We start from the raw sequence: 24,748 nt of genomic DNA on the forward strand, positions 1-24,748 counted from the left end.
TTATTTTTATTTACTTATTTATTTATTTATTTATTGCATTTTCGTTATCTATTGTAATTTTTAGCTTTGTTGTACAAACTTGCTTTTTTTTTTCCCGCTGAAAAAAAGGCGCGAAAAAGATCCGTCGTTTTCCTATTGTTGGTATGGAGCCAAAACGCGCTTCTTCAATTATCTCAAAAACTCATTTCTGCTGGTACTGCCCTTTACCTTACCACAACATGTTGTTGACCTTTAGGTTGTTGTCCTTAAGGGCTGTTCACAAATGAAGTCACGCGTTGCGGGGGGGGGGGGGGTCATGAAGTTGTTGCAGTTTATGACACGGGGGACGGAGGGAACAAGAAATGTGAAATCATGCAATTTTTGTAAGATTTTTCTAAAAAGTGTAACACCATTTATAAAAAATACCGTGCCACGTGACAAAGAGGGGGGGGGAGTCGAAAATGTGTGAAATTTATGGACAGCCCCTTAGGTTAAATATTTTCTGCGAGAGAAGTAAACCAGAGTTTACTTAGATAAGAGAAAAATGTTCATCTTACAGGGGTTTGAATGCTAAGCTAGACAGTTTAATATAGGTTTTAAATTCAAATCATTGTAATAATCATTTTTTCGATTTCGTGTTTAATTTTCAATAAATTAATTTTATTAAAAGCTAACGATAGAGCACGTTGTGGACATCATGAAACATTCTTCTTTGCTGTTCAAACGAATGCTCTATAGTTTTAAATCACACGTGAGCGTCACGTTAGTATCTTGGGATGATTGGTGTTGGTACCAAAACCTAATCACCATTAATAACCTTTTTATAGGGTTCATATGTATATCAGTTTTTCAGCTAATATTTAAGTTACGTTAGTGTTGTAAAATATGTATCACTCTTAATGTGAAAAAGGCTCATTTGAGACACGCCTCTTTAAGAGATCGACCAAAGCTTAATCAGCGAAAATCCACATAGGGGTATATATGTTTACCAATTTTTACGCGAATTTTTTTTATTGCTGTTTGAGATATAACGCTCGCGCTAAATGCAACTGATACATGTAGATTTTAACAAAATTTCGTTGTCTATTTGTAAAAAAGATATTTTTACCTACAAATAACAATTAGAGAGATTTTAATTACTACAAGTTTCTTAGAAAACTTATTATATTTCGGAAAAAAATCGAAATAAATAAAAAACCACTGAAAAACAATACATTTCTGTATAAAATTTCGGTGATTTTTTTTTTTTTTTTTGAGGAAAAAAAGCAAAAGTTTGAAACCTTAAAAAAAAAATAAATGAATACAGTTCGTGACAAAATACATTGAATAAAGCGAAATTTAATGAAAAGTAAATACGTTTCTCCATTTAACGTGATTTACCTTGACATATTGAAATGATAAGTTATACCCCGAATTAAACGTTAGATTTTAAAAATAGCAATTGAATTTTTGATAAAAATCCTGATTGTTTTGTAGGGTAATTGTATTATTTTGTATCCCTTTAAAAAAATGTTTTTTTTTTTTTTTTCAAATCAAATGTTTTTATTAGGCAGTTTTTCAACATGACCACTTTCTTCTAATTGTAAGAAATTTGTACACAATGATAAACTTTCCTATAAAATGTATAAATGTAAATGTTTGTGGTTTACTTTGTCTAGTGAAAAAAAGCAAAGTACGGTTCTTGTTGCTACTGAATCTCATACAGGCGAATAAAAAGTGTTCAACAGCAAAACTTTAATAAACGATACTATATACAAAACAAAGGAACAAAATATGGCAACAAACAGGAAGTAAAATTTTAAGCACAGAGTTTACATGATAATAAATAAAACTGAATATGCATGAAGTCCTTTCTACCTTCATGAAACATTAAAAAAATAATGGACTTTATAGTCTTACGTTGATAACGAAAATTCATTAAAAAAAAAAAAAAAAACTGCTTCAGAGTTAAACATAATTCTCTTCCCCCCCCCCCCCCCCCTTGATCCTTGCCTCAAAAAATTTTTTCACGTTAATACATTTCTACATGTACATCTTTTGTAATTCTGAGTAGATTGATTTTTTTAAGGGCAAGAATGCACAGCCAAAACTTACCTTGTGAGAGGTATGAGTTCGGCCATAGCGGTCCTTATATGGATAAAACCATGGGTGCCCACCAGGGGGGGGGGCATGGCAGAGACTGCGGCATTAAACATTTTAGGGGGGGATATGGTTTATTGAGGGAATTTTTCCGGTTTTGAGGGGGTCTTTGCGATATTTAGGGGGGTGCCCTTGCTTTTATGGAGGTGGACACTCTTGATAAAGCTGCCTCATTATAACTGCCAATATGTTTTAAAACCAAAGCTTTTGGGTTTCATCCTCAGAAGCATCCTCCTGGTGTTCCTGGGAGATTTTTCTATCAACGACGCCATTTTCAGTTCTCAATGTTAGCGCCACCTACCTGCTTTTTACTAAAATTATACCATTGGGAGAAAATTTTGATGATATGGAAAAGGGTGGGGGGGGGGGGATGAGATAGGAATCATAATATAAAACGAATTATAAATAAATCTTAAATAGTTTTTTTTTTTTTTTTTTAAGTTTTCTTTATCTGTGCAAGACTTTATAAAAACCTTGTATTCACATTACTAAAAAAGAATTTGAGTTATTTCCACAGAAAAATAAATTTCGAAACGCTAATGGGTTTACTTTCTTCGTATTTACAAAGCTGTGCAGGCTGGATATATCACCGGTGTACAAATTTAGGACTTGTTTCTATGAAGTGTTTCCATAAATGATATGAATGAACCGATTTACAGTATGAAGGGCAAGTGCACTAAGCTTTCAGACAACTACCTTAGTCCATAGCTAGCGACTCTTAAAATGGAAAGTTTCTTTTCGCCGTTTTTCAAGAAGAAACAACTACACTAAAAACTAAAAGCCAAGCGCCGAACGAATGATTCGCTAAATGCATTTTTTTTTCCCGGAATGCATACAGAAGCGTTTTTGGCACGAAATAAAAATCGGCTGCTTTCAAGTTTTCATGCGAAAAGAAAATATATATACATATGTTTTTTTATATATAATTTAGTTTAGATGTTTCGCAACCGATGAGAATTGTCATAGGGTGAATTAAATATTAGCTGATCACTTACTGTCGCATGTTGATTTTTAAAACTCGAAATATCGAAAATGGGGGAGGAAGGAATAGATATTTAAACAAAGTTAAAATGTTGCATTTGGTAACCAGAGGTTCACTTAAACGGAAAATAGTTTTGAAGCTCAGTTTTAAAGCTTGCAATTTAAGACAATTTCCAGACTTTAAACAGTAGACACGCCATAGCTGTAAATACCTGAAAAGTTTTCCATTAAAGACACATACAAAAATAAATGAATTTTAAAAGAACCGATTTTAAGTATTTGCTCGGCATAAACTCTGAACTATTCTTCCTTCTTTCTTAAAGTAGAAGCAAACCATAAATTCAAAGAAATGAACGAATCTCCTATAATTTTACCGAAAGAACATTAATTGCGTCAAACCCGTTCAATTCTCTACATCTTCCATACTTAAAACTAAGCAATGCATGACACATTTTAATTTAATCTTTATTTCAATTTTTTATACCAGCCGCTCGTTTTAATCCTGTTGCATCGTAAATTATTAAATAAATGAGCTGTGTTTTTTTTTCACTGTACATCACTCCTCTTTTTGAATTTTTATTCTTTAGATGTGATTTTTACTCATTAAGCTCTTATCTTTTCAAAATAAAAAAAGTGCCTTACTTTTAAAAATGATTTTACCAACCAAAAATGGCATTACTTCCAACAAATGGGAAGATTTTGGAGCTTTAAAAAGTCTTTTAAACTCTTCCTCCAGAATTAATTATAATTCGGGTGCAGAACGCATTGCATGGGCGTAGCCAGGATTCCCGTCAGGGAGGGGAGAAGCATAGGCGCAACAAGATAGTCGTTTTTAGTTGTCATTCTCCCTCTCCCTAGCACGGGCCCCCGAAATTGCTTGAAGTTATAGTCCTCCTCTCTTAAAAAATTTTTTATGCTATTTTTGGTCAGATGAGGGCAGTAAAAGCGATTGTGGCTCTCCCTCGAAATTTTTTGAAAATGAAATCCTAAAATTGAAATTTTAAATTATTTTTGGAAAACGAGCGATCACTTTTTAGGGAGGGACAGTTGCCCCTCTCTGCCCCTTCTGGCTGCGCCCATGACGCATCGAGATTTTTTTTAGCAAAATATCTACAGCTCAGCCATTTTTACAAGCATCTACTGTATGTTTGTCTTTTGTCACACGTTTCACACTGTACTTCGCAGCAGTATTGAAACCTGCAGTTGCAGTTGATTCTGCTCGTTCTACGCACTGCTTCATAGCCCCGACCGCAGCACAAAAGTTCGCAGCCATCAACTCCTATGGAGGTGTGATTGCAGTGCCTTCCTTGTGTACCAAGCGACCCAGTTTTCTTGTCTGGCTCACAATAGCTCGGAGATTCTTCTGTATAAACAATGTCCTCTCTGTCGGGAGGTTTGATCGTAGCCCCTTCAGGAATGAATCCTTGGCCGTCGTTTCCCGGCATCACTTTTGCAGCCCCGTCGAATTTTTCTTTTAAGAAATTACCAACTTCGCGGAAGAGAGGCAGCTTCCGCCAAGTAGACTTCACTGCGCAAGACCCAGACATTCCATGGCATTTGTACACGACTTTCATGTATCGCTTCACTGCCTGAAAAAAATGACATCTATAATTAAAGTTTTTCGATATTTAGATTAAATACGATCCAATTATGGTTATCTTTGTGGCTATTACCAAAGCTTCAGAGTTCTTTAAACTGCTGATAGAGCAGTTTCATGCTTTGTTCCGTAAATTGAAATAAAACAAGCTAGTAATGGTTTGTTGCCAGCAACAGTAAAGATTTGTCATAAGAATTGCACAGAAATTTAAAAGATAATAATTTCAAAGAAAATAATTGAACTGTTTGCAATAAAATGCCTGTGATAGAAACTCATATGAGTCCTATTCCGTCACTGGAATTTCATTGCTTATCCTTTAATTATCTTCTTTAAAACTATATTAACTTCTGATTTTCTACTTAAATCTTATGACAAACCTTTATTGTTGCTACCAGCAAAAACATCATAGCTTGTTTTATTGTATTTGTGAAACAAGATCTACTGACAAAGCTACTACAAATTCCTCGTTCCGTCATATGGATTGCCCATGAATGTAGTCATTTTTCTAGCTGAAACTTTTTCAGAACATTTTCTGATTTCCACCTTAGGGCGAGGTCAAAACTGGTTGACTTTAAATTACTTGCTCTTACTGAGTGCCTTTCGTTATCGTATCATTACACACTTAATTACACATTTGAGAAGAAAACTTAACATTCAATAAACACACATTTAACTATACATTCTTCAATGACCCTCTAATTACTCATGTTTTTGTTTCTAGCAGGTGTAGGAAAGAATGACAGTGTAAATTAAAATTACTAATGTAATTATATAATATACATTGGCGCATCTCACCAAAAATACTGCTACTTGTGCTATGAGGAATAATAGACTTTTTAGCCTGCTGAAACGAAAAATTACGTTGATAAAATATTTTTACTTTATCCTTATTAACTTATAAAATTTTCATTGAGACTTCTGCACGCAAATATACGAATTTCGAACAAATTTCGCTTTGCGGAATTTTGTTTTTTGGCAAAATAAATGACTTATAATTTTCTATCACTGTGTAGCTGATAATATTAACTTTTAAATATTGTGATTTCTAACATGAGAATAATTGAATGTCTGAGTGGGACTATTTTGTAGGACCCAACCGTGAAGTACCCAATGTTTTTTCAGAGTTTTAACTGTAATATTGTTGATGTTCGTGTCAGTAAATTGATCATTAATGCATCATTAAATTAAATTTACATTTCTTAGCTGCTCAGATCAGAATCGATTTCAACTTGAAAGAAGTAATTACTCCATAGCATTGAGTAACAGACATTGCAGACAAGTCAAAATGTTTTACTGAAATTGTAAATCCCTCAAAAGTTTCTTGACAAATTACAGAAAATGTCTTTTTTAGCTGAATTGTGGACCAATCACCCAAAACAATCAGACAGTATCATGCAACGACGATGTACCTTTTAGCAAATATCGTGTATAAGATGGCCTAGTAGAGGAAGAGAAGAACGAAATTCTTTAAAAAGTTACCCAAAGCAATAAGAAGAAAACATAAGTCTAATTTTCTTTCAGCTATGATATAGTGGACTAGAAAATACACTGGTGGACAAAATTAAGAGATGGAAGGAATTTTCCCACATATCTCGAGAAATACTGGATAAAAATTAATGAAATTTGGTATGGATATAACTTATAGTAAGACAACAGTTTGTGCAAAGCAAAAATTAAAGTGTCATTCATTGAGTTATTGCCAAATGTCCAATGTGGACTGCACTTCAGGATGAAAGATGGCAATGAAAGTGAGGCTTGTATGGAATGTGGCCGCCTCTAGTAAGGTGTGTGATCACCTCTGACGGATAGCCAGCATGCACAATGAGTATACACGCTGTTAATGAGAGAGTTAAGGAGTGCTTCTGGGAGACCCTCCTATTCATCCACCAGAGGGGTTTTTAACAACGGAATGGTTCTGCGTAAGGATTGGCGTATTGCAATAGCCCTCTCAAGAGCATCCCAAGCATGTTCATTAGGGTTAAGGTCAGGATATTTGACTGGCCAATCCATTCGTTGAATATCTTCACTTTCCAGATACTTCTCAACCAGAATAGCCCTATGTGGTCGGCATTGTCATCCATTAAAACGAATTCATGGCCAACAGCATCCCTGAAAAGGCGCACATGGGTTATAGGATCTCCTGCCTTTACCTCCGGGCATTCACGGAACCAGTGTCAAATACATGGAGTGGTGTGCGGGCATCTTGCCTGATCCCTGCCCAAAATCCTCCAACAGCATAACGGTCCTTTCCATGGTGTTACTGGGACGGTATCGGATCCCAGGTTCTCTCCATGTAAATATTCACCGAGAATCACGTTGTAGACAGAATCTGGACTCATCTATGAAAAGAACATTAGCCCATTGGAGCTGTGTCAAGTGTTGGTGCTGTCTGCACCATTGTACACGCTCTCTTTTGTGGGAGGGAGTGAGGACGATGCAAATGGCGGGCTTCCTGGCATACAACCCTCTTCCAACGAGCCTCCTGGCAACTGTCCTCCTTGAAACTAATGTTCCTATGGCAGCAGCGAGGTCCCTAGACAGTTGTGTCGATGTGGACGTCCTTTGGCGCTTGGCTGTAAGTAACAAATACTGGTCTTTATTGGGCGTGGTTGCTCTCAGACAATCTTATCCTGGTCTTCTGGACACTGTCCCACTGTTTTTAAACTGACTCTACGAATTCGAAACAATACTTGGACTTTCACCCCATTCCCTAGCAACCTGAGCTTGGAACGGTCCTGCCTCAAGTCTACCCACAATTCTTCACCGCATACCTAGCCTAAACGATGATGTTCACTCATTTCACCCAAAAACCAACGAAAACAACAAGATTATTCAAGAAACACCATACAAATCGTTACTGTGTCGCAGAGTCGAATTAACTGAGAAGCTGGCTGCAGACGTGAATATCTCGTGCTGCCTTAGCGACGCCTACAAGAATACGTAAACCCATCTCACGACACTAGCTCCGTAGTGCTACTATGTGGCAACCAACTAATCACGTTTTATGTGATATTTTCCGAGAATTGTGTGAAAATGCCTTCCATCTCTTAATTTTTCCACCAGTGGTTTAACCATTCATTAAATTGAAGAGCTCTTTTCCCTACTCGTTTTGCTTGCCTACCCCGTCACCGATTATGAAGGTTGTGACTTGGGGTGATATTTCGCCGAATGTGGCAAAATAATCGGCAATTTGCTCTCTAAATTTGGTGACCAGATTTACAGCATGGCGGCAAATCTGGTGCCAATTCTGATGAGTAATGATGAATTTAATTTAATTGTTTTTAACTAATAACTCCGAAGCGCCTGAAGGCATGAAAACTAGGCGGAATGACTTTCCCTAAATGTCCCATCGCCAGATTGGAGGAAATAGAATAACAGCCCCACACACAGACAGACGCGCACAGATTTTAATCATATTTATCAGAACTTGCACCTTAAATTCATTGCCTTGTTTCATACACAAAAAGCTCAGAAAACTCACCAGCCTGCCTGCTTCATAATTGTGCGTGAGAAGAAGGGTTTTGAGATCGCTCCGCCTCCTGAATCTATCGTCCATGAATTCCTTCGACTTTCGATATCCAAAGTTGATGTTGTCACTACAGCCGCCCCACTCCCAGCGCCCCTCGGCGGCCGTATCTTGAATCGGGGCTGCAGTCAGAGCGGCTGGGGGCGCATTTCTCTCACAAGTGCAGTCCAGAAGCTGCCCGTAACTGCACGCTTGAGTAATAGAAAATATGATACCAGCTGATGTGATTGCGTTCACAAAACCGGTCTCTCTCGTGTCTGAAAAAAAATATTGGTATTCAGGAATCATTTACCTTGAAAAAAAAACTAAATTCTTTTTTTTATATAAACATTCATTAAATGTGAAACTTTACTTTTGTTGTACGAAAATAGTTTAAACAATGGAGTTTTCTTCAGTCAGAAGTACTACTTTTAGTCACTGAAATTGATAGAATAGATTTTAAAAAAACGTAAAGCCATAAAATACTTTTATTTTCGCAACAGTTACTTTTAATTAAATTAACTATATGCAATAAATGATAAAGAAGCGCAGCATTCTTTTCAGATACGTACGTTTAATGCAGGGCCTGATTACTAAATAGGACAACTAGGCCACGACCACTGTTTATAGGCCCCCAAATAGCTAAAATTTTAGCCAATTGCTAAAACTATTTTAGCCTGTGGCTAAAATTGTTAAGTTTGAATACAGGGAGTCCCAGAACAGAATTTTGCCTTGGACCCCTGATATCTTAATCGGGCCTTGGTTAAATGTGATCAGTCTCGTATATCTATTGACTACGAGTTCTATGATTGCAACTGTCGTCCTGTCCTCACCTCGCGTAAGGACTTTTTTCAGCGACCTCTTGGCCGTCGTGCAATTCCATCTCCTGAATCGGAACTGATGCTGGCATTCGAGGATGCCCATCCTGGAGCCTTCTCCGATGGCTGTCACAACTTCCGGTTCCTTCGTGCAGATCAGGTTCTGCTTCCCTCGCAAGCGACGAGTCTTCCTGCAGATGCGACCAGGGTCCAGCACTAGATGGCGACCCATTGCCCTGTCAAAGAGACAAGCTAAGTTCAGAAGACAAGTGAGGAGGAATAGTACCAAAAGCAGCTGAAAACATGAATTTTTAATATTGTCAAGCTACAAAGCGATCTGGAACAAATCTCAATCAGCAAGATAGCTGCTACCAAAAACTCGTTTAACTTCAAAATCTGCTCTATTCATGCTTTTATCACATCACTAGTTTAAAAACATGTGGGTGGATTATTATGGGCTGGATTTACCTGTGAACTAAACAAACTATAGCTTAGGGCCTCCGCTTGTTGGGAGTCACAAACTCCCGAAAAATTGCATTATTCATAATTAAAAAACGAAAAGTACTTGAGAAAAAAATCATTTAAGTACTTGAAAATGTAGAAAATGCAGTTGTAAACATTGAATTTTAAAATTTCGAATAAATGAATGGGGACAAAGAAAATAGTAGGGATGAGAAATCTATAAATTTTAAACTTAAAATAAGTGATGCTCCCAAAATTATAACAGTTCAATAAAACTAGACATTCAAATTAAAATATCATATTCTGGAAAGCGCAAGTGAAGTGTTTTTAAGTAATTAAATAAATCTTTAACACTCCTTTAAAAGTACCTCAATTTTATTTCTTATCAAGTATAAACCATAAACTGTTTATGGCCAGGATGTTACTCTCCCGTTTTCTATTTTCTATATCCCTACATCATTTCTTTAAGAGCAGTTTGTTCCTTTTTTGCTATTGATCGCTTTACACTTAATTCAGTGTTGTGTTTGTCGCTGGATTCAGTGATGATTAAACGATAACTGTACCGAAAGCCAATATGAGCAAATGACGATGCATTTTAATTTCTCCTTCCTTGTTCTTTCTGTTGGTTAATGCAACGATTTGTCGAACCAAAGCAATTTTTATTTTGATTGATCACACTTTGCATAATATAATTTAAAAAAGAAGCTTATTTGCATTTTTTTTCTTGATTTTTTGGTAGTTTTGATTATCCCTTATAAGTTCTCGAAATGCAGAATTTTATATCTATGCTTCAAAAATTTTCACGGGGGAGAGACCTCCGGACCCCTAAAATTATGGATATTCTACACCCCGCTTTAATGATACCCTATGCCTTCAAGATCAAAGACAAAAAATGAAAAAATGACAGCAAGAATATTAAAAAAACTAGAGAGAAAAAACATGGGCTTATGTATCAGTGAAAAGGAGACACATAAATGAAAAAAAAATAATAATTACCTTTTTTTTTGCCACCGACTTAAAGTTGTCAAGACTATGAAAGGACCTCATACCTTAAATAGCTTAGGGCCCCGTTCAGTATTAGTAGCGCTTTGGTGACATCAACAACATTGTTATAATAAATAGCTTAATCAACTCACGTGTTTTTGTTGTACATGAATTGCATTGGAATTTGAATGGGAAAATAAAAACTAAATAGGGCATAGTTACTTAAAAACTAGCTCAATCTAAATTAGTCTTATCTGTAAATAAGACTGCTAATTAAAAAAATAACAAAAATGTAGCCTTGAGTGTTTTTCAAACAGTGGGAGAAATCCTTTTAAAACATTAAGTGGGCACAGTACGTAGCACAGTACGTTTCTTTTTTTTTCTCTCCTGTAAAATTTTAAAAAGTGATACTAAATGCTACAAGTTAAAGAAACAAAAATGCTTGCAATCAAGGCGATAGGTACCACTACTATCAAGTTGAGGGTCTTGTTATTGAGAACGGGATAAAAATGGCATTTCAATTTCAATTTTATGCTTTGAATTTCTGAACAAATCAATAAATTTAAGTTATAAATCTTTAATGAAACATAAATGTCATGTGTAACGTCCGGATATAAAAGAATACAACTGGTACATTTTTTCTTTTTTTTTTCAAAAAACAAGGCTGCTCTATCCATCACCTTGATTGTGAATGTAAATATAGTAGATACTTATTTATCTGCAATCCTGCCAGCTATAAGTAACAAACAGGAGATTTTCCACCTTAGCTTAAAATCTAGACAAAACTTCCGCAAGTTTGAATAAATTTTCTGTAATGGGCTGACATTTTTTAGAAAGACAAAATATATTTTTCTTAAAATGTAAAATTTCATTTGTTGTTGAAATATTGAGGATCAGATTTGTAAATTTGACAAAAAGTGTCATTATGCAATTGTTTTCCTAATATCTTTACCTTTGATTTGGGAATTAATTGATTAATTCATGCTTTATTAAATTTATCATCCAAAGTGAAACAAAAATATGAGCTAAAAATTCTTGAACATGAAAATATTTTCGAAATACTCATCAGCAAGTTTTTTAATGAGTTTCTATTCAAATTACGAAACACAACATTCAAACATTAAAAATAGAAAATTTTTTTTAAAAATCAAGTGTGTAAAATATTAGAAATAACGCACTTAACATCATTTCATCTTCTGTCTATCATTATTAACCACATGATAATTTTTGCTCTAAATGGTAATGACATTTTAACTTATTTCACCTGACAAGGCATAAAATGTGGCTTCCTTCCTTAAATATTTACATGTTTTGAACTCAATATATATAGTTCACTTAATAAAAGCATTAAAAGCACAAAACAAAACTGTACAATAATGTTGAAAGTAACTCATTATGAGCAAGAGTGGTAATGACAACCGTAATTCTTTTCTACTTACTTTATTAAGTACACCTAATCAGGAAGCGCAGAAATTTCTACTCATAAAATTCTCATTTTATTAACAAAGTGTGATGACTTCTACTAAAACTGAAAGTTATTTGATCTGCCAGTTGGCACTTAAGGGTCATAAACGACTGTAAAAACTGTTGGTAATGACGTAAAATACTGGGGTAAGTTTTGACTGTGAAAGGAACATATTAATGTATAGAATTAAGACAAAAAGAAACTTGATTTTAAGTTAAGACATTTGAAGAATTGTAAAATTACATTTTAAAGGTATATATTAGTCTTTTTTTTTTTTTTTTTTTTTGAGAAATCACATTGCTTATTGTTCTCATTTGACTGTTTTTGGCGTCCTATGATTTTATTTCCCCCCGCCTCCTTCTGCAGCATCACCGTCGACCGGCCCCTGCCAATGCTGCTCCTCTAGTGCGCAAAGTCTCCAGGTTGCATCCATATCCAACATACACACACCCACACTTATGCCTGCACACAGACACAAACACACACCTGCACACACATACACACTCATGCCTGGACACAGACACAAACACACACGCATACATACACATACCTGTACACACACATACCCACACACTCATGCCTGGACACAAACACACACACGTCTACATACACACACATACACTCGTGATTGCGAAAAACGTAGTTTGAATTCAGGAAGCCGAAATTCAAATTAATTTACCTTTTTTTTTTTTTTTTTTTTTTTGTCTTGACAGATCATTAAAGACAGAAATTTAGATTAGGGATAGCGGATGGTAATGACAATTTATTACCGAGTGAGAGAGAGAAAGAGAGAGAGATATACTAAGCCTACATACCAACAAGTATTATTTAGCGCTGTTAAATGCTATTTTGTTCTTTTGTTCTTTAGAAGATGACAAATAAATGATAATAAAAGAAGAAATGGAAAACGCTTTTTTAAGGTTGCTGTGAGCCTGGTACAAGAAATTGCCCCGTCAGAAAACTGACCATCCATACATTACATTATCTCCATGTAAAGCCAAACATGCGAAGTGATGAAGCGGTGATGTCCTTTGATTACTTTTAAAACTCAACAATTCTAAGGAAATAATTAATGTTTCTGAAGAAAACAACAATAGATTGCAGACAGATTTGAGGAGATTTTGAAACATTGTCTTTCTTTAGGTCAGTAAGCGAGACTTTTTTTTTTCGCCGCGTCACTTCCTGCGTCTCGAAGCATCGAAAGCAATTTACGATTCTCTGTAATCACTTCCTCTCTCACCCACGCCGAGAGTTTCGTCTCATTGTCTCGATTAAGGTCTCCTATTTAGGCCCGGAAAGACAAAAAGAAAGAGAAGGGATGAGAGAAATAGAGAAAATCTATCAACTTTCTCAAAAGATTTACATTACAATGTGGCAAATCTATTTTTCTATCTATTATCTATTATCCATTACAATGTGGCAAATCTATTTTTCTATCTATTATCTATTTAACATAAGTTGTGCAAAACAGTCCACAAAGATTACAAAAATTTTACATACCTTTTTCATTGCAAGAAGTTTACGACATCAAAGAAATTAAGAACATGGACTAGTTCTATATTGTGCAATACGTTTTTGAAGGTTTACTGAAACATTATTGAAATAGAGAAGTATTTCAATGATGTAAAATGTGAAAAGCAATACAATTTTGAAAGTTCCCAAAAACATTATTGAAAAGAGAAGAGCAGTCGATCCTTGTTTTACGCGGGGGTTACGTTCAACGGAAACCGCGTAAATTGAGACCTGATAGTAGTGTTAAAATAGGGGTTAGGTTCCGTAGATAACAAAAATACTTCATTCTAGTGATGAATAATTGTATAATAAGTTTAATGTGTACTTATATTGATTTTTATGCACAACATGCATAAAGAAAACAAACTAATTTTGTGTTCTGTTTATAAAGAAGAGCTGGCTATGATAGTCTTTTGGCAGTTATTAAGATTTTTTCTCCAATTCTTTGCAGAGCATTAACGCATCCATGATCACTTGCGTCATTTCCATGATAGAATCTTCCTTCATTAACAAACCAGAAAGATCATTTCTATTGTCTAGGAATGGCTCAAAATTTTCAATGTGAACGTTTTTGGTTGTGCATCACCGAAGTTGGTATCCTCGTTGGTTTTGGCCTCCTTTGTGACTCCTAAAAGATCTTATTCCAGTGAGTTCTGAAATGAGTGAGTTTAATAACTTTACTTCTGGAAAGAGCTTTGGAACTAATAGCATTAAATGTCTCCAGGGCCCAAGTTCGGTGTTTAGCACGCCAAAATGCAGTTTATAACGTGTAATCTGCAATCTTTAGGAGTTTGGATTTTGAAAGAGGGGAAAATTTTATCTGTTTGCATTGCCGCATCCGTGTAAAACCGAAACTCATCCGCGTAAAATAAAATGAAGGTGTCAAATCTTAAACCGCGTATAATCGAAACCGCGTAAAACGAGGGTCTACTGTTTTTCAAAACTGTGAAATCGGAAGTAGCAATAAAACTTTAACGGTTTCCAGAAACATTATTGAAATAGAAAAGTATTTCAATAATGTAAAATACGAAACAACAATAAAATTTCGAAGGTTCCCAAAAACCAATATTGAAAAGAGAAGTATTTTAAAAATGTGAAACAAGAAATAACAATAAAATTTTGAATGTTTCCAGAAAAATATTTTATTGAAACAGAAAAGTATTTCAATAATGTAAAATAAGAAATAACAATAAAATTTTGAAGCTTCTCAAAAACATTATTGAAATAGAGAAGATTTCAATAATGTGAAATAAGAAATAGCAATAGAATTCTGAAGGTTTCCCGAAACATTATTGAAATAGAGAAGATTTCAATAATGTGAAATAAGAAATAACAATAACATTTTGAAGGTTTCCAGAAATGTTGTTGAAATAGAGAATTATTTCGCTAATATGATATCTGTCTACCGCGTTTCCACCATTATGATAATCAAGAAGCAAATTAATTATTGTGCTATACGCTTGCTATCAACCATATCGTTGCCAACACAAGTGTGTCAAGAAGCGAATTAAATATTGTGCTCTGTGAATGGCATCAGTGAATGGCAGTTCATCATTTGTGATGTCATCAGCAGAAGCGTAAGGGATGAAAGCGCACCGATTAAAATAATTTTTTTTTAAATGTTAAACTTACTCAAATTATTTAAAAAATGGTTAAGCATGCTCTTTCAGAAAAAAAATACTTTTAAAGTTTTGGAAACGACCCCATTGCTCAATTTTCAATCTTCAACGAGCATTAAAAATATTTTCAACTGTTATTGCATTTTTTCATGAGGTTTATCTATTATTTGTCATGCTCTTTTTGGAGAGAACAACCTCCCCAACTCCCTTCTTTGATTGAATAAGATTCCTTACACAGAAAGAAACTTAGATAAGAACCTATTTCTGTCAGTTTTGTCACTGTGGGAGTAGCTCAAGCAATTTTAAAGCTGAGGATACTTGAAAAAAGAAATGTTGTCTAACACAAAATTGATGCAATACTATTTTGATGAGAACTCTATCTGGCACCCATTCATTTTAACGATTCAAAAACTTTAATGTTAGGTATAGAAATTGAATGTAATTAGATAGTAGCTCAAAAATTTGCGTTCTCAGATTCTGTAGCTATTTTTCTCTCTCCACAGACCAAAAAAAAAGAAAGAAAGAAAAAATATGGTTTAGGTGCAAAATGCTTATTTAAATCGTTATTACTGTTTTTAAAACAAATATTATTAAACATTAGTTATAGAAAAAATGTTTTTTTTTTTTTTTTGTCTTAATCTGAAATCTATGAGATCCGTTCGACAATTTTAATTGTATTCCTAGAAAAAAATTCTATTTCAACAAATTATTTGTCGTGAGATACATCTATCAACAAACACCTTTCTGTAATTGTTAAATTTGCTTAATATTTTAATTACTTGATGCATTTTTACTAGCATGGAGCTTTATCAAACCACGATTTGCGTTTATACCCTAAACAAGTAATTAATTAAATATTATATTTGTGTGCACTGGAAATTATTACCACAAGCAAAACTTATACGTGGTAATAAGTTAAATGTTATTATTTACTCATTTTTTCAGTTAAATCGGGAATTTCGATTACTGCATTTGATAGTTATCCGTCAAAGACAATGGATGGTTAGCCTCTCAGAACGTTTGATTTTATGTAATACTAGTGGTACCCGCACGGCTTTGCTCGTAGTAGAAAATTAAAGATCTTTTGGTTCGCCTGCATATTTACAAAAAATGTATGGTGAATTTTCTCGCCAATTGGCTTGTGCCAATGTTTCGGTTCCACGTTATGATAATTTCGTAATTTACTCGTCCATCTTATGATGATTTTGCTTGGAAAATGTTCACAGAGATCCTGACAGACAGACATAGATCCGGACAGAGAGACTTTCAGCTTTATTATTAGTAAAGAAGATTGCCAATCTTTTACAGACTGTGACCGAACTCCAGAAATGAGTTTCAGCTTGTTATTACTCCTCCTCTCTCACCCCTCACCCAAGAAAATGTATGGCTGCCCTGTAGTAGCTCAAATTATTTCCAATTAAAAATGCTCTACGTTATGTATGAACAGTACAATTTCAGCTATATGAAAACCAATCAAATAAATAATAGGAAATAAGGAATTAAATAACACAAGCTAAAAAAAAAAAAACAATGTTTCTTCGATTTATTCCCGAACCCCCTTAAACACAGCATGGTTGCGATAAAATTCAAAGATAAGTACTCGACGAGGGTTTAAAATATTTTTTATTACTCTAATCTTACAAGAAAGCCCTTTCTTTCCCGTTATGCAGCGTGATAGTGCACTAAATAAAGTTAACATTAGTGGAGCAAAGGGCTCGTTGTCGGCCCACACATCTCGCGCCACATAAAATCGCGGCTAAACATCGCGAGTTAGAACGAGATATATTTGCGGAAGCGAACAGGTGCTTTTTACGACAATTCTAGTAACAGCCATCTGGAGAAAAGGTAAACTGATTATTTGTTTTGCGGGAGGGATACAACTATGTATATATACACAAGCTATCCCAAATTTGAGGTTGGATTTATGTCGGAAGTTCAGGGGTAAAAGCTGCATAAATGCGTGTTTCTTGTGCGACAAAATTAAACTCTTCAAATAGCTTATCTACCCTTACGTATGGAGCAATTGACTAAATTTTCCTTGCATTTAAAATGTATCAGTTACCTGAGAAGTAAATAGAGAGTATAATAATAATATTAATTATGATTATTGTTTTTGTTATTTTATTATTATTATTTTTATTATTATTATCATCATTTAATTATTACATATTATCATCATTTAGTTTTTATTATTAGTAGTACTATTTATTCTCATTATTATTGTTATCATGATCATTTAATTGTTACATATTATCATCATTTAGTTTTTATTATTATTAGTAATATTTATTGCCATTATTATTGTTATCATGATCGTTTAATTATTATTATTATTTATTATTTTTATCATTATCATTATGTTTCAGGAAAACGATATATTCCACTCAGGAATGTATTTCAATATTTTACTTTTTTTGACTAAAAATGAAACATTTTAAAAGGTTTTTTAGAAATTTAATTCTGGTTTCTAAAACATCAAGATTTATATTCGTTGATTTGTGAAATTGTTTAAGTTTCTATAAAAACGTGCCGAAAATTTGTGCAATGTAATTAAAATGTCATTTGTTTTCCAAATGAAGACACAAACTAAAACTGTCGGAAAGACGTCCATTTGACGCTTTCTTTTCTACAAATTAAGTTCCACAGGGAAAAGTTTCTTAGAGATACAAACTAACGTTAAAAAAGAATTTCTGGGTCTCTTGTAAACTGGTAGATAATTTTCATCTACTACAATGTACGTAAAAAACCAAAATTATTTTTTATTTTAATTTTATGGAATCTGTTTCTTGTCTTCAAAGTTGTGACTTCAAACAAGCAGGAATGGTAGCCAAGGAGGGAGCATTTGAAACCGAAATTCCCCGAAGCTCAAAAAATTTCCTTTTTTGACCGTAGAAATGAACAAAATCTAACCATATCCCCCTCCCCCGTCCGAAATTTAACCATATACTTCTCTTAAATTCATCTCTATCTGCGCCATTGAAAAAAGGTTCAACAAGGTATTTGATTTAAAATGTAGATCCTTTTAAAAAAGCTTAATTGTATCACATAGTTTCCCTCCTCTTTTTCTAAATACAGTCAAATTTCGTTTTAACGAAGCCAGTTACAACGAAAATCTCATTTAAGCGAATAAATTTCTCTTCCCCAACTCAAATTACACAGGAACAAAGTCAAACTTTGTGATGTTGATATAACGACACTTCATTAAAACAAAATTATTTTGCTAATCCCTTGGACTTCGTTAAAGCGAGATTCGATAATATTCCCTTTAAAGGCACAGTTTCGGTGGGAGTATTTCAACATTACAGTTTTTCAGAAACAGTGTAATGATTGAAATACTTTTTCAGTTATAGAATACAACGAATTTGAAAACTAGTGATCTGTTACCTTGTACTTCACATTTTGCAAGGATTCAGCTGTGTTCTTTGCTCAGCAATAATGGTAGGAAATTCAAGTGGTGTGTGTTACATTACCACTGACGTACTAGTCGGAAAAAATTGAAGAATTGCAAAAACTTAACCCCTGATTCAGGATGGACGCTACACTATTTTTCTGCTTTGAAAAAACGTTCGCGAGACTCGTCTTTGAAATATTTTTGAAAATTTTTGATTTAAAAATATATTAATACTACGATTTAATGGCATACTTTTTACGATTTTTTTTCTCCAAAATTCTTAAAGCATTGCTTAATTTTTTATCTTATTTGTCATAATACAAAAACACTACAAATATTGTGTTTAGTAGTGTAGTATGTTTCAGCAGATTTCATGGACTTTTTTGAGCTTAAATATATTTTTTAAAAGAAAATATATGTAAGAAAGGACAAAAGTGCTGTATATCTTATTTTTCTTGGAATTAAATCACTTAAAAAGCAGTAATAAATAACAAACTTAGCGTCAGCTAATTTTAAATAATCTACTATAATGTATTGGGCGAAATGTCAGTAATTGCATTATTCAAAATCTGAAATTGAAGAGTAAGTATCCGCCATTTCTGAAGCATTAATTCCTCTCAATGATCGCTGGCCTCCATTTGTCTGTATACCTATATTCTCAAAGCATTGCTTTATTTATGAACCTTTTTGTTTCAACTAATATAAAAACACTGTGACTAATGTATTCCTCCATTATACTTAGAGTAGTATGTTTCAACAGATTTTAGGGCAGTTTTTAAGTTAAAATCATTATTTCAAAGACAATATATGTAAGAAGGGAAAAAAGTTCTGTATGTCCTATTTTGTGTGGAATTTAATCAGCTCAAAAGTGAAAATGAATACCAAATTTAGCATCAATCAATTTTAAAATCATCTACTATAAAGTACTGGGCGAAATTTCAGTAATTTAACTTATTTCACAGGGGTGCCCGTCCCTCTCAAGAGCAAGGGCTCACCCCCCTAAATGGCACCAAGAACCCACCTCCAATCGGGACATCCCTCAAAAAAAAAAGAGAAAAATACCCTTTAACCCTCTTCCCCCCTTAAAAATTTCAATGGCAGAGCATTAAGAGTCTGAAACAGAAGAGGAATTATCCGTCTTTACTGAAGCACTCATTCCTCCCAGTGATGGCTAGCCTCCATTTGTCTCTACACCTTTTTTTTTAGCCATTTCGGTATTTAATTTTGAACTTGACGAGCCCTGAGGATGATGCAAGGCCCCATTTGGGTGGCCGTCTCTGCGAAGTCGAGAAAAGAATTTAAAAGAACTAAGAAGAATTTAATAGTTCTGGTGCAACTTTTCATCTTTCCCTTTGGGCTCCCGGATGTTGAGAGGTGGAGCCACAGGTGAGACAGACCTCTCCGCGAGGCGGAACTTCTCAAGAAAGGCTGGGACAGCTGAAAAAGACGTTCTTTTTTGGTATTTTCCTTTTCTCTTCGGGGAGCAAAAATTTTGGACTCAAACACAAAGCGATGTTAAATTCGCTCTCTTGGAGACAGAATTTTTAGCCAACTGTTATTATTTTTATTATTATTATTACTTCTTTTCTGTCATTGTCTGGGCACTTTAGAAAAAATTCTACAAGTTGTCTTGATTCTTGAACTACAAAAAGAGAAAAGTGCCGTTTCTATTTATCTTACTGAGTCGAGTTCTATATATTTAAAAAAGTGCTTTCCGCTATCTAGATTTAATCATTTTCTCCCTTTGAGTTTATATTAAGTGGAATCACTAGCACAGACAGATATACCTCTTGAAGGTTTTTTTTTTTTTTTTTTTTGATCTAAAATAACTTCTGGAGGGGTTTTCTTGATGAAAAATACCTTCTGAAGAGGTTTTTTTGATCAAAAATACCTTCTGAAGGCTTTTTTTTTTTCTTTTTGGATCAAAATCGCTCCTTAATATGCATAAACTACTGTATTAGAATTTGCATTTATGTTAAAACCAATGGCTCTGAGGGGTGTTTTCAACCCCCTTCCCTTCGCTGCCCCACTGAGTAGACTTCTGCAATGGATGAATTGATACTAGTTGATGTTTGTATTAAGCGGCACAGATCTCTTAAACTTCAAGGGGGGGGGCTCAAGCCCCCCCCCCTTGAAATTAGAACTTCCTTGCTTTTAGTACTTTTTCTCTGAAAAAATGTAAAAACATTTCTTCCCCAGCAATTAATGAATAAGTTATAAAAATGTCAAATTTTAATAACTCTAATCTGTACTGAAATCAGTTTCTATGGGGAAAATATCCCGCTGAAGCATGGGGAAAATATTTGAGTCCTCGTTAAAATTTTGCATATGGGCGCCCTTGACACAAAGTACTTCAAGACAATTAAACTCAACAATATTTGCGATTTTCACTATAACGAAGGATTGAATATTGTCAGAGATAACTACTACTTGTTTCGTAGGAAACTTTCTGCAGATTTGAGAAAGAAATATTAAAGTATGGTCAAATAAGGGCCCTACTACTTTTGTTAGGCTAATACAACTAGGGCAATAGTGTACCTTGCACCCCTGCAACTCCCGTGGCAAGAGGGGGGTGTATGAGGTATGAGGGAGTACGTTCTGAAAAAATTGCACTATGTTAAAATTTAAAAAAATCTTATGGAAGGGGGGCGCTCTTATAAATCTTGGGGGGGGGGGCGCACTGAAATCTATGTACGCTACTGAATTGGGGCAAGATGAAGTTTGCTTCAAGAACATTTCGGAAAGTAAAAATTTCAGTCACTAGAACATACAATGATATATGATGAAACTAATTTAAGTGTCTAAATTTTGAAAAGGTTTTTTACCACGTGTCCAGGACATCAATTAACATTATATGAAATTGAATGCATGAAATCAGAGACTACGTTAAGACCTCGGTGATAGAAGGGAGCAACTTCACTTTTTGCCGACGGAAAAGCTCCAATTGATAACAATTAATTAGATTCAGACAGTGTTGTAGTTGGGGGGGAAGAGGGGGGGGTAAACTCGGAAGACGCCATACTATATTTGATATGAAGATTTGATTTGAATGAAGACGCTATACTATGTTTGATGTTTTATTGTAAACATAATGCAAGTGTAAGGCAAATTGGTTTCAACCACTTTTTTGGAAAGTACCCCAAAACCGAAGAGTGAGTTCCCTAAAATAGTTTTTTTTTTTTTTTTTTGAAAATACAGCATTGGACATAGGTTAAATCATATTTCCCCGAAATGGCATTGAAATTGGTTTCATAGAGACTAATTCTAACACAATATTTTGAACATAAAGATAAAATATTAAAAAATGATAGTTTAAAACGCTCTTTTTTTGAGCAATCACGATTGCTTATTGTTCTCATTTGACAGTCCTTGACGTTGTGATCATTTTTCAGCTTGGACCAGCAGCACCGCCCACCGGCGGCACGGCTGCTCTGGTCCTGAGCACTGTCCCCCGGAATCCACTTCTGCTGGGTGGTGGCGTCCATGTCCTTCACACGCATGCTCATACACACTCGCCAACGCGTGAGCGCCTTTACACACATACACAGGCACACTTAAGCCTGCACACACACAACTATACACACATAACCACCCAAGAGGAGCGACATGCTTTGGGGGGTGGGGGAGCCATTTCTAGAAACAATAACTCTAATGAGTAGGGTCTTGTCGCAACTCGTGATTGCGAAAAACATAATTTGAATTCAAAGTTTCAGAATTCAAATTAGAGTTGATTAGAGGAAGAGGGTCACAGTTTTTTTTTTTCTTTTTTCTTTTTCTTTTTTTTTTTTTTTTTTGGAGGGAGAGAGCGGATTCCTAAAAGTTTTTAAAGTCGGGCTGTCAGTACTTGCACAGAGGTCTTCAATTTGAATGTTATCACATTTAAAATAAATGTAATATCATTCATAAACATGTAAAAAAAGAAAAAAAACGTGTTATGCGATACTGTGTAATTTTTCTTTTTTCCACAGTAGTGTTCCTTTCTAAATAACTGAATCTTTTTATTTCAGAGAGCAGTCAAACATTGAAATTTCAAATTTTAGAAAGTCATGTATCGTAATATTAAATTTTTCAATAGAGATTGCAACACTTTTAGTCGAAAAAAAAAACCTAAATATGCATTCCCTTCATTATAAAATAATTTATTCCTGATAGAAAATTTTTATTATGATTGTAGGAAATTTTAGAGCTTGGTGTTTGACTGGTTTCTGATATAAAGGGTTCAATTAATCTTACGGAAGATACAAGTTACAACTTTCGACAAAAATTTTTCAAATGAAAAATATATTTTTTTCAAGAGCACGAGAGAGAGAGAGAGCATTTTCCACTCACCACCAAAGCCCCGTCACGTGCAGCATGTAGATCATGCAGAGCAAGACGCAAAGCATCCGCCGGCAGTCCATGAGAAGAACTTCGGCATGGAGTCGGCCTCGCTGTGCTCCGTCTCTCTGCCGGCAGACCCGACTCCGGTCCTTTCTTGCTCTTTCTCTCTCTCTCTACTTCTCCGCTCTCGGGAGGAGGAGAGAGGAGGAGCGGTTGGGGGGCTGTGTCCAAAGTGACTTATCGTAAAATATCGGTGCGAACCTTGAAATGATCATTTCCACTTCGGTGAAATCCCGTTACAACGAATACCAATACTGCCGTGTGCAGGTAAAGGGCAGTAACGGCAATTTTTCTTTTTCTTTTTTTTTTCTCCATTTTTGTCATTTATTGTACAAGCTCGCTCATTTGGTTTCTGCTGAAAAAAAAGGCACGAAAAAGACGTTTAATTCCAGCATTTCCCTATTGTTAGTATGGAATACAAAACGCGTTTCTTCAAATATCTCGAACACTCATTTCTGCAGGTACTGCCGTTTACCTGCACACGGCAGAGTACAAAGAAATATCAGTGTCAACGAAATACATTTTCAGCTCTGGAGTAATTTCTATTTCATTGCTTGAATTCCGTTGCAACGAAGTTTCTGATTCAACGAATAAAATGAGCGGTCTCGTGAAGTTCATTGCAGGAGGAATTTCACTATATGTACTAGAGCTGCTGAGTCGAAGAGAAACATAACCGACTCCTGGATTAGACTCTGATTCCGACTCCAACTCTTTTACCATCACAACAGTACGACATTGATTTCGCAGCCATTCGCAGAGAAAATGACACACCTACTTCGACTCTTCGAAACCTAAAGTTTTTGACTCCGACTCCGATTCCTTTTCTCCCAAAACAGTCCAACTCTGACTTCGCAACCATGGCAGAGTTGCGGACTCTCAGGAAAAACGACCGAATCAATTTCTCTTAGAATTTTAAAGCCTTGACTCCGACTCAGATTCCGACACCTTTACCCCAAATGCATTCCGACTCTGACTTTGCAACCATTGCATAGTTGAGGACTCGTGGAGAAAATTACCAACTCTTAAAATTATAAAGCCTTTGACTCTCGACTCCATCTCCGGCTCTTTGATCCCCAAATCAGTCTGATTCCTTCCTATGACTCTGATTCTGGTTCCAAAACCCTAATATACACGACAGATTTAGATCTTTATGTTTTCCTTACGCAGTGGTGGCTCAACCCACGGTATGTGGATCACATGCGGCTCGTCAAGCTGATCTGTGTGCCCCGTTGTTTTGTTCAATTTTACAAATCAGGAACTGCAACTACTTCAAGTAAATAACACTCGAAATATGCTTTTTAATTGCTGTCAAAAACAGTGAAGAATAGCAGTAATTATGAAGTTAATTTTGATAATAACATTTAGCAAACTAATTTTAGTTATGAACTTAAGCAACGTGGATTACGCTTTTAAACAGATGACCTGACTTGAATTAAAGAAATTTTCGAAAGCCTGCATGATTTGAAAAGTTTAGAACGATCAAAATTAACAAATATTTGCTTTTTTAGGTTCAGCCTTAAAATTAATTTGTTAAATTTAACAACAAAATCAATTTTACTATTATTTTAAACTGTTTTTGCCAACAGTTTAAAAAAAAAATGTCACTTCTGTCCATAGAGTAAAGAAATTTACATAGAGAGGCCCTGTCTATGGTAAAAAGGAGATGAAATTGAAGCCGGAATTATGGGATACAGCGGTGCAATGATGAGCGGGTTTATGATAACATGGTCGCTTGACGAAAATAGTTTTCACCAATCTCACGAAGTGACTGAATAAAGTAGCTGGCGGATTGGTTTGGATTTTAATTTATGCTTTAATGCAATTTCAAAAACGCACCTCATAAACTTGCAATAATAAGTTTCAATTAACTACCAATTGAAATCCAGTAAGGGAATAATTTGAATTGAAGTGTATCT

General features: G+C 34.9%; 1 protein-coding gene across 1 annotated transcript; it reads right to left on the bottom strand.

Annotated features, from left to right (window-relative positions):
- Positions 1-1,927: 1,927 nt before the first annotated feature.
- LOC129217507 (protein Wnt-6-like) lies at positions 1,928-22,908 on the bottom strand. The gene is made up of 4 exons (XM_054851819.1): positions 22,782-22,908; positions 9,035-9,255; positions 8,178-8,479; positions 1,928-4,688 (listed from the first exon to the last, which is right to left on the bottom strand). Exons 1-4 carry the CDS (start codon positions 22,850-22,852, stop codon positions 4,227-4,229), a joined length of 1,056 nt encoding a protein of 351 aa, XP_054707794.1. The 5' UTR covers positions 22,853-22,908; the 3' UTR covers positions 1,928-4,226.
- Positions 22,909-24,748: the final 1,840 nt, after the last annotated feature.

This window comes from Uloborus diversus, chromosome 2 (genome assembly GCF_026930045.1).
Source record: "Uloborus diversus isolate 005 chromosome 2, Udiv.v.3.1, whole genome shotgun sequence".
In the NCBI taxonomy this organism is placed as follows: domain Eukaryota; kingdom Metazoa; phylum Arthropoda; class Arachnida; order Araneae; family Uloboridae; genus Uloborus; species Uloborus diversus.

Excerpts from the sequence above, each read along its gene's own strand:
- LOC129217507 (XM_054851819.1), bottom strand. The coding sequence starts at position 22,852 with ATGGACTGCCGGCGGATGCTTTGCGTCTTGCTCTGCATGATCTACATG. Across the intron at positions 8,480-9,034 it reads GAAAAAAGTCCTTACGCGAG|ACACGAGAGAGACCGGTTTT; the intron begins GTGAGGACAGGA and ends ATTTTTTTTCAG. Across the intron at positions 4,689-8,177 it reads ATTATGAAGCAGGCAGGCTG|GCAGTGAAGCGATACATGAA; the intron begins GTGAGTTTTCTG and ends CATTTTTTTCAG.